General features: G+C 42.0%; 1 protein-coding gene across 4 annotated transcripts; it reads left to right on the top strand.

Moving 5' to 3' along the window:
• Window positions 1–191: 191 nt before the first annotated feature.
• LOC5500375 lies at window positions 192–10,460 on the top strand. 4 transcript variants are annotated; one of them, XM_048732783.1, is made up of 6 exons: window positions 193–387; window positions 545–1,029; window positions 2,381–2,821; window positions 8,900–8,923; window positions 9,300–9,323; window positions 9,491–10,460. In XM_048732783.1, the coding sequence occupies exons 1-6, from the start codon at window positions 383–385 to the stop codon at window positions 9,727–9,729; spliced, it is 1,218 nt and encodes a 405-aa protein (XP_048588740.1). In that variant the 5' UTR covers window positions 193–382; the 3' UTR covers window positions 9,730–10,460. The 4 variants fall into 4 exon arrangements, with proteins under 4 accessions (XP_048588742.1, XP_048588740.1, XP_048588741.1 ...); XM_001621781.3 differs by lacking the exons at window positions 193–387; window positions 545–1,029; window positions 2,381–2,821 and adding exons at window positions 5,742–6,093; window positions 6,252–6,736; window positions 7,920–8,360 and having other exon boundaries at window positions 9,491–10,418; XM_048732785.1 differs by lacking the exon at window positions 8,900–8,923 and having other exon boundaries at window positions 192–387.
• The last annotated feature ends 170 nt before the right edge of the window (window positions 10,461–10,630 follow it).

Below are 10,630 nucleotides of genomic sequence, written 5' to 3'. Positions count from 1 at the left end.
GGCGAAACCGTTCAAGCGTGATATGGTCTTGACGGGTGATCCCAGGAGGCGTTTGCCAAAAAGACAATGAGTGCTGACAAGCGTTTCCTTCTTCCCCCTCCCACTTCCCCTTTTTTTGCGCTCGCCCCATTTTTCGCGCGGCCATATTCCTCGCTCGCTCTCTATTCCTGCTGAACTCAACAGAAACGCTTGCTACGCAGGCTACACGGGCTGTAAAACCTTTGCAGAGCACAGTGTAACACGATCGCTTTGTTTGGACAAGGATTTAGACTCTCGAGGAAGTCCAACTAGCGAATCACAAGCCTCAAATCCGTAGAAAAAACTTGGCAACTTGATTGGAGCTGGAAAGGGATATGAAAACGGGCAAGAAATAATACAAAAAATGATGTATGTATGAGCAAGTTTGCCAGTTGGTTGTTCCCGAGCCGTGCAAAGTGATTCTCGCTTTGTACAATATTTGTTTGAATTGTTCATAAAAGTGCGAAATGCTTTAATTGATTTGCAATTACAGGTATTCACTGAAGTATTTTCCGTTGTTTTTCAGGTGCTTAATCAAAGGCTTCGTGTTTTGGTGCTGTGTTTCTTTAGTCATTTTAGGTAGTAGTTCAGCGAATGAATCTGCAAGCAAGACGAAAGCGAAGCAGTGTTCACCGTTCTCTGCAGAACTCGCAAAACTTTGTGGCTATAATGCAACTGCAAAATTCAAGTACAATGAACATTATTCTATGGCCTCTAGAGCTATAGACGCAATTACGAAGCTACTCGTAGGATGTTCGCCGTATGCGAATGAGTTAATATGTTCGGTTTATCTTCCACGGTGCGAGGAAGGGTTCGATGGGCCATCTTTACTATGCCGAAGAGTTTGCGACGAAGTCTTTAACAAATGCGGAGACCTCATCGCCAGGCATGGTCTTGAATGGATAATTGGAATGTGCCAGCTTTTATCTTGGCAAGATAATCCTGAAGGGAAACACTATCTAGAAAGGTGCTATGAACCAGACGGTTTCAATACTTCCATTCGCGTCGAAGGTAAGGTGTCCGAGAAATACACAACTCATGGATACTTTAAAAAGTACAAATTCCTCATAAATGGTCTCTTTTTTACACACTAGTATGCTGAACTACTAAAATATTGTTTTGGCGACAACTTATCTCGTCCAAACGTTGTTTACATAGTTTGTTTAATTTCAAAAAAACTTGTTTTCAAAACATTGTGCAAAGTTTGTTTGCAGATTGAATGCAGAAGGGATGTTGTAAATTACAAAAATGTAACATAAAAGTGGTGTTTGATTAGTTCGACTTCGTTGCAGTCTCACTTTGTTGCAATCGCATTATTTTTTGCTTCCCGCGGCGTTTTTATTTTGTTATCACACAAAACAATCTCAATATCAAAGATTCAGCTCCCATTTTCCGACTCTATAATAACATCTCTGGCTCAGGTTCGCTGACCAGGAGGGCTGACTGATAACAAGGACTACTACGAATGAATGAATTGGTGTTGTTGCGGGTTCATTCATTTGACGACTGTGATGACTATCAACCACAGGGAGCTCACCTCTACGGTTTGAATAAAGTAAGAGTTGTTTCTTTAGCTCTGCGTTGTTGATTATTTTTAGTGCGTGTGTGCGTTTGTATCTCTCGTCTACTTTTTCGGCGCCCAGTGAAGTGACATTGAAGCCATTTCGCAGACGAGACGGCCGTTAGACCGCTAACCAATGATAGAGCGCCAGAAAGCACCGAGCGTCGAAAAAGTAGACAAGAGATACAAACGCACACACGCACTAAATCAACAACAACGCAAAGCTAAAAAACAACTCTAACTTTATTTAAACCGTAGAGGTGAGCTCCCTGTGTATCAACTATCAGTCATCGATTACCTGTTTACTGCAATTTTAAATATTCTGCAAAATATCGTCCATAATTTCCAACCGCTAAATCGCATTCTGGCTCCCGTCATTCAAACTAACAGAATTATTTTCGGTGCTTTATGATTGGCCAGCGCCTTACGAAAGGGGTGACGTGATTGGAAACCATTTCAGTGCTGGCCACTGAAAGCGCTTCAAGAATTTTGAATGACGGAAACCAGAAGTCGATTTATATAGATAAGTATATCGGAGGGGGGGGGGGGTATTCGAGGAAAGGTAAGAAAAAATGTTTCTATTAAAGATTGATTCCTGAGAATGTTTGTTGTTGTTTTTACAAGGCGCTTACAAAACGCTTGAAAACTGTATTTTCATAGCTCAGATAGGCTCCAATTGGAACCAAGGATCATTATGTTATAATAGTGCCCAAAAAAATTATAAGAATAATCGTGAATAAAGATACTGCAAGTGTGCTAAGTGTTCTTATGTGAATGTAACTGCTTTTTATTGTATTCTAGATGAGTCCAACAAGCTTCAATGCCATCCGCTTGATATCCCAATCTGTCAACAGCTCGGCTACAACAAGACTGTCCTCTCCGTCACTAAGCAACAGGCATATAAGAATTATTTCACAAAAGAACTTAGGAAATTCGAGGCTGAAAACAACACTGATTGCCGCATTATGAGAAAGCGGCTTTTCTGCACGGAGAGTTTTACTGGCTGCGTCAATAACAGACCTGCGTTCTTCTGCCGAGATAAATGCCACGAATTCTTCAAAAAGAACTGCACGTCGATATTCTTCTACGACTCGTCTATGTGCATGGAGTTCCCGCAAGGAAATTCTGATGTAGACATCTGTGAGCAGGTGGATTGGCCAAGGGCAGCAAATTGGCCTATTGTCAACAAGGTGCCAGGAACCGGGGTTAATACTCCATCAAGCAAGACAGATATTACGACAGGTAAAGGGGCGGGTCCAGGGGTGGTCAAGGGAGTGATTTGTAATCCCCCTCCTCCCTTTTGTAGCAAATTTCTTGGTACACTTTTTTTTGTATTTCCGGCCCTTTTTATCCTTCTGTATGACATATTTCTAGTCACCACATTTTTAACCCCCACCCCCCACCCTAATTAAAGTCGTTGCCTTTTGCAGCCAGTAATGTATTCCAGCTTTACGTATGCAAGGTCGAAGCCAGGAGCGAACTTTGGCAGAGAAAATTTATTATCACTGTTAGACAGCGAGATAGATAGAGAACTGCTAGACAGACAGACTGTGCTACCGAAACTTCCTTTTCAGCCGTGCCCTCCCTCTTTAGCCGACTAATCCCCCCTAGAAAATTGGGGGTAACAAACCAACCTCTTGACTTAATTAGATTTAGCTAGTTTCAATTCCATCCTTGGTAATCGAGCCCAAACCCCACCCCTGTTAATCTAGTCACAGCCCCACCCTTATGCGTCCGGTTGTTTGGCTGTTTGCTGCTAATCATTTTTTTTTCCTACAGCAATCCTTTCAATACCAGTACTAAATCAGTACTAAAGTACTAAAACAACCACAATCATCTTTGGAAGTTCCAATTCCCCGGGGGAGAGATGTGGATCTCCGGGTTAAACACACAATATCAAAAGTCGATTATTTTTATCGGTTTAGATTTCCAAGGACCCCCGGGTGTGTACGACCGGCGTAATGATGCTGACAACTCGAGTGGTAACGTGACGGCTGGGGTGGTGGGCGGGGTGATAGCGGGGTTGTGCCTTGTCATCTTTGCTATTGGCCTCGCCTACTATCTACACAAGAGAAAAAAGCGGAGAGAGGGATCCCCGTACGATAAGCAGATCTTGTACTCGGATGACGGCGTCGATATGGATGACCCAGCAATCGAGACTTAAAAGGAGGTTTAAAGCCGCGTCCGTATTGCGTGACGAAGTTCTACTACCGCAAAAAAATAATATAAATAAGTGGAAGATTTCAATAGAGAAATAAGGAACTGATCATCAGGGAGCGGGGAGTCAGAATTGAGCCCCTTGGCAAACGATTTACGCTTAAACAGTACACCCCTCCTTCTCACTCACACCATGTCCCCCCTTCTATTTGGAACTCACTTTGCCACATTTATTCATTGAGACTACATTGAACCACCCCCTTTCTTTCAGAAAGTGATAGTAATCAGCACCCTCTTAGAGAAGGATAAAAATAAACACCACCACTCGGTTCTGACTTTTCCGATAATTACACCGTCCGAAATCGGCTTGAACTGCGGCGAAGTTCTATCTGTTCTACAATATGAAGGGGCTCTTTTTTATTGCTTAATGTGAAAAAATACATGGGTGATTGTATTTTTCAAATGATACAATGCTCTGATATTCTAAACAATGTCACGCACATTGACACGCACATTGTCACGCAATTGGATTTAGTCTTCTAGTAGTAAGTTAAAAGTTTGACATTTTTATACAAGCGAAACCGCATAAAACACACGCTATTATTTCGCGAGTGCACATATTTAACGTCGAGAGGGTCGTTGTGCTAGTATATTTCATTTTTTCGCCAGAGGGCAAAATAAGGGGACTTGAGTGCTTTTCTATCCGTTAAAATAGAAGGGAAGAAACAATTTCTAGAGTTGCCTAAAACGAATGTGGTCTATGCCATTTACAGGTTAAGCGACAGGTGCAATAAAGCCGAAATTTGCTAAGAGGGGTGCGCAGCATATAGATATCGAATGGAAATAAAATATTTGACTGTACAACTAAGAAATGGCCCCACTTTTTGGCGGTTGTGTGCCCCCCTGCATACCCCCCGGACTACGCGCCTGCGCAATGAGGTGTGTTTATACCATGTCAATATCATATATACCATTTTTGGGGAAGCGAGTAGCGCCAACAGAAACACCAAGGCGGCAAATTTGATTGACCGCATTACCGCGAGGCGAGACCCTAAGCTCAGCTATTTCTCATGAAAATCTACACAAACACTGAAGACTGACAGATGTGAGATTACTTTGTCTCCTGTAAACCTCAACAGATACGGGTTGTTTTCCATCCCCCGTTTTCCTTGATGCGCTGTTTGTGAGGAATGACAGCTTAACGCCCAAGAATAAGTGCGCACAACAAAGAAATGGCTGAACGGTAGGAAAAAAGAATAATACACCAAAGACGTGCTAGCGAGTGGGAGGGACCATGAACATTAGCACAACCTACTACAACAATAATTAGGTCGACACTGGCCTAAGCAAACTTATCATCTTCTTTCTACTAAAGTATCTACACCGATATCTTGATAGCTTTCTGATAAGCACTCATGTATTAGTTTCTCGCATCCCTCTGTAATAGACCTAACGAGTAAAATTTTTCCGGCAGATTTTCCGTAAAAGCCCAAGAGGTTGGCAAATTTTTCACCAGGTCGGTGGAATTTTCCAAGTTCTTTTAAGAAACATTTCCAACCAGTTGAGAGTGGGATTGTACCAGAGAAGGAAAAATTCTGCCGGTGTGAGTTTGAAAACTCAGCAGGTTCCAGGGAGGCAAAATATAATCTCTCTGGTAGGGGGGTGTTTTCTTGGCATGCACGAAGATTTAGATTTGTAAGCGCGGTTGGCCTGTGTCAGCTATCGCTACGCCGGATAAACCAGATTAAGGGTAAGAAAGGCTCCTGGGAATCCCACTCCCCCCCCCCCCCCCCCCCCCCCCTTGGACTCGGCCTATTGCCTTTTAGTATACTATGAAATATACACACGTTTATATTTCTCATCTGTTTCATAAATGCCTGTTTGCAGCACGTTAAATATGCTGACACTTAACACAGGTGACGAGATTTATAGTATGCCAATATGAGATCACCCATCCTTTATAGGACTAGTGTTTGTTGACAGGGCGACTTTAGCGCTTAAACAAAGATTTAGCTGTTTATTTGCCTAAAATTGTAATCCTTCCCCACTTTTTTCTTTATATAATTGACGCTTTATATTACACATAACAATGCCACTTTTCGCGTCGATAGCCACACGGACAAGATCCGTTAGTAAAATTAGCATTAGTAATTTTGGCAATTAGTCGTGCGTGTCACACGGGCTGTAAAACCTTCGCAGAGCACAGTGTAACACGATCGCTTTGTTTGGACAAGGATTTAGACTTTCGAGGAAGTCCAACTAGCGAATCACAAGCCTCAAATCCGTAGAAAAAACTTGGCAACTTGTTTGGAGCTGGAAAGGGATGAAAACGGGCAAGAAATAATACAAAAAATGATGTATGTATGAGCAAGTTTGCCGGTTGGTTGTTCCCGAGCCGTGCAAAGTGATTCTCGCTTTGTACAATATTTGTTTGAATTGTTCATAAAAGTGCGAAATGCTTTAATTGATTTGCAATTACAGGTATTCACTGAAGTATTTTTCGTTGTATTTTCAGGTGCTTAATCAAAGGCTTCGTGTTTTGGTGCTGTGTTTCTTTAGTCATTTTAGGTAATAGTTCAGCGAATGAATCTGCAAGCAAGACGAAAGCGAAGCAGTGTTCACCGTTCTCTGCAGAACTTGCAAAACTTTGTGGCTATAATGCAACTGCAAAATTCAAGTACAATGAACATTATTCTATGGCCTCTAGAGCTATAGACGCAATTACGAAGCTACTCGTAGGATGTTCGCCGTATGCGAATGAGTTAATATGTTCGGTTTATCTTCCACGGTGCGAGGAAGGGTTCGATGGGCCATCTTTACTATGCCGAAGAGTTTGCGACGAAGTCTTTAACAAATGCGGAGACCTCATCGCCAGGCATGGTCTTGAATGGATAATTGGAATGTGCCAGCTTTTATCTTGGCAAGATAATCCTGAAGGGAAACACTATCTAGAAAGGTGCTATGAACCAAACGGTTTCAATACTTCCATTCGCGTCGAAGGTAAGCTGTTTATGAAATACACAACTCATGGATACTTAAAAAAGTACAAATTCCTCATAAAATGGTCTCTTTTCTTCACACTAGTATGCTGAACTACTAAAATTTTGTTTTGGCGAAAACTTATCTCGTCCAAGCGTTGTTTACAGAGTTTGTTTAATTTCAAAAAAACTTGTTTTCAAAATATTGTGCAAAGTTTGTTTGCAGATTAAATGCAAGATGGGATGTTGTAAATTACAAAAATGTAACACACCCTTTGGTTCGAAGTTGAATAGAAATCGTCTCAAAGTTCTATGATAAGTAACATCGTACATGAAAGTGGTGTTTGATTAGTTCGACTTAGTTGCAGTATCACGTTGTTGCAATCGCGTGCACTATTTTTCGCTTCCCGCGACGTTTTTATTTTGTTATCACACAAAACAATCTCAATATCAAAGATTCAGCTCCCATTTTCCGACTCTATAATAAAACATCTCTGGCTCAGGTTCGCTGACCAGGAGGGCTGACTGATAACAAGGACTACCACGAATGAATGAATGTTATGCAACATAACGTTTGGTTTTTTTCGCGTTTGATGTTGTTGCGGGTTCATTCATTTGACGACTGTGATGACAATCAACTATCAGTCATCGATTACATGTTACTGCAATTTTAAATATTCTGCAAAATATCGTTCATAATTTCCAACTGCTAAATCGCATTCTGGCTCCCGTCATTCAAACTAACAGAATTATTTTCGGTGCTTTATGATTGGCCAGCGCCTTACGAAAGGGGTGACGTGATTGGAAACCATTTCAGTGCTGGCCACTGAAAGCGCTTCGCAAGAATTTTGGATGACGGAAACCAGAAGTCGATTTATATGGATAAGAATATCGGGGAGGGGGGGGGATATTCGAGGAAAGGTAAGAAGAAATGTTTCTATTGAAGATTGATTCCTGAGAATGTTTGTTGTTGTTTTTACAAGGCGCTTACAAAACGCTTGAAAACTGTATATTCATAGCTCAGATCGGTTGGAGCGTTGATTTCTTACACCAGACACTTAGGCTACAGCCACTAACTCCAATTGGAACCAAGGATCATTATGTTATATTGGTGCCAAAAAATTATAAGAATAATCGTGAATAGAGATACTGCAAGTGTGCTAAGTGTTCTTATGTGAATGTAACTGCTTTTTATTGTATTCTAGATGAGTCCAACAAGCTTCAATGCCATCCGCTTGATATCCCAATCTGTCAACAGCTCGGCTACAACAAGACTGTCCTCTCCGTCACTAAGCAACAGGCATATAAGAATTATGTCACAAATAAACTTAGGAAATTCGAGGCTGAAAACAACACTGATTGCCGCATTATGAGAAAGCGGTTTTTCTGCACGGAGAATTTTCCTGGCTGCGTCAATAACAGACCTGCGTTCTTCTGCCGAGATAAATGCCACGAATTCTTCCAAAAGAACTGCACGTCGATATTCTTCTACGACTCGTCTATGTGCATGGAGTTCCCGCAAGGAAATTCTGATGTAGACATCTGTGAGCAGGTGAATTGGCCAAGGGCAGCAAATTGGCCTATTGTCAACAAGGTGCCAGGACCCGGGGTAAATACTTCATCAAGCAAGACAGATATTACTACAGGTAAAGGGGCGGGTCCAGGGGTGGTCAAGGGAGTGATTTGTAATCCCCCTCCTCCCTTTTGTAGCAAATTTCTTGGTACACTTTTTTTGTAATCTCGACCCTTTTTATCGTTTTGTATGACATATTTCTAGTCACCACCTTTTTAACTCCCATCCCCCACCCTTATGAAAGTCGTCGCCTTTTGCAGCCAGTAATGTATTCCAACTTTACGTATGCAAGGTCGAAGCCAGGAGCGAACTTTGGCAGAGAAAATTTATTATCACTGTTAGACAGGGAGATAGATAGAGAACTGCTAGACAGACAGACTGTGCTACCGAAACTTCCTCTTCAGCCGTGCCCTCCCTCTTTAGCCGACTAATCCCCCCCTAGAAAATTGGGGGGTAAAACCAACCTCTTGACTTAATTAAATTTAGCTAAGTTTCAATCCCATCCTTGGTAATCGAGCCCAAAACCCACCCCTGTTAATCTAGTCACAGCCCCACCCTTATGCGTCCGGTTGTTTGGCTGTTTGCTGCTAATCATCATTTTTTTTCCTACAGCAAGCCCAAGCAGCAACTCCCCTGGTAAGTTAAATAATTTCGTTATCACGTTCACTCAATCGACCTTTCAATACCCTGGCCTTTTACTTGCCAGAAATGAAAAGTGAACTATGACATAATTACCATCACGGCGTGCCTCATACTAGCTAGGGAATTGTATCTATTGCCGCTTATTCAAATAAGTAAACCTTCCCCTTTCAGTGCCAAAAGTATAAAGGTATGGTTCCAGAAAAACAATACACCCCTAACCCCTTTCACGGAGGACATTTTCTCCCTTTCCCCGGCCCCGACATTCGCCGAATTATAAGATCACAGGGATTTAAACCCTTTTTAAAATCGGTACTTAAACAACCACCATCATCCCCGGAATTTCCTGCTAATAATCATTTTTTTCCTACAGCAAGCCCAAGCAGCAACACCCCTGGTAAGTAGAATAATTTCCTTATCACGTGCACTCAATCGACTATTCAATACCAGTACTAAATCAGTACTAAAGTACTAAAACAACCAATTTCCAATTCCCCGGGGGACAGATGTGGATCTCCGGGTTAAACACACAATATCAAAAGTTGATTATATTTATCGGTTTAGATTCCCAAGGACCCCCGGGTGTGTACGGCCGGCGTAATGATGCTGACAGCTCGAGTGGTAACGTGACGGCTGGGGTGGTGGGCGGGGTGATAGCGGGGTTGTGCCTTGTCATCTTTGCTATTGGCCTCGCCTACTATCTACACAAGAGAAAAAAGCGGAGAGAGGGTTTCCCGTACGATAAGCAGATCTTGTACTCGGATGACGGCGTCGATATAGATGACCCAGCAATCGAGACTTAAAAGGAGGTTTAAAGCCGCGTCCGTATTGCGTGACGAAGTTCTACTACCGCAAAAAAATAAAATAAGCGAAAGACTTCAATAGGAAATAAGGAACTGATCATCAGGGAGCGGGGAGTCAGAATTGAGCCCCTTGGCAAACGATTTACGCTTAAACAGTACACCCCTCCTTCTCACTCACACCATGTCCCCCCTTTTATTTGGAACTCACTTTGCCACATTTATTCATTGAGACTACATTGAACCACCCCCTTTCTTTTAGAAAGTGATATTAATCAGCACCCTCTCAGAGAAGGATAAAAATAGACACCACCTCTCGATTCTGACTTTTCCGATAATTACAGTCCGAAATCGGCTTGAACTGCGGCGAAGTTTTATCTGGGCTATTTTTTATTGCTTAATGTGAAATAAAACATGGGTGATTGTATTTTCCAAATGATACAATGCTCTGATATTCTAAACAATGTCACGCAATTGGATTTAGTCTTCTAGTAGTAAGTTAAAAGTGTGACATTTTTATACAAGCGAAACCGCATAAAACACATACACAAAATATCTGGTAAAGTCTGTCATTTCATAGTTTTTGTTGACCTAGTTTTACTAGAAAACATAAGCTGGAAACGTCTTTGCTTTGTAAATTATCGATCAACATTTTCAGGGCGCGACTCTAATTTAAAAAAAATGTCATCAATTTGTATACGTTAATAAACCTTAAAATTAATTATAAATAGCAATAAATGTTTTTAGGTCTTTTTTCCCTTCCCTGTCTGCTCCCAGGGACCTAACCCGGCGGTTGCACAATCCAGGCGCGTACCCAGGGACCTAACCCGGCGGTTGCACAATCCAGGCGCGTACCCAGGGACCTAAACCGGCGGTTGCACAATCCAGGCGCGTACCCAGGGAC

Source organism: Nematostella vectensis, chromosome 9 (assembly GCF_932526225.1).
Source record: "Nematostella vectensis chromosome 9, jaNemVect1.1, whole genome shotgun sequence".
Lineage (NCBI taxonomy): Eukaryota > Metazoa > Cnidaria > Anthozoa > Actiniaria > Edwardsiidae > Nematostella > Nematostella vectensis.
The sequence above is the reverse complement of the archived record's forward strand: the minus strand, read 5'-3'. Positions and strand labels throughout refer to the sequence as shown.

Bases quoted from the DNA above. Each gene is read 5' to 3' on its own strand.
- LOC5500375 (XM_048732783.1), top strand. The intron at 1,030-2,380 runs GTAAGGTGTCCG...ATTGTATTCTAG, and splicing joins TACTTCCATTCGCGTCGAAG to ATGAGTCCAACAAGCTTCAA. The intron at 9,324-9,490 runs GTAAGTAGAATA...TTATCGGTTTAG, and splicing joins CCCAAGCAGCAACACCCCTG to ATTCCCAAGGACCCCCGGGT.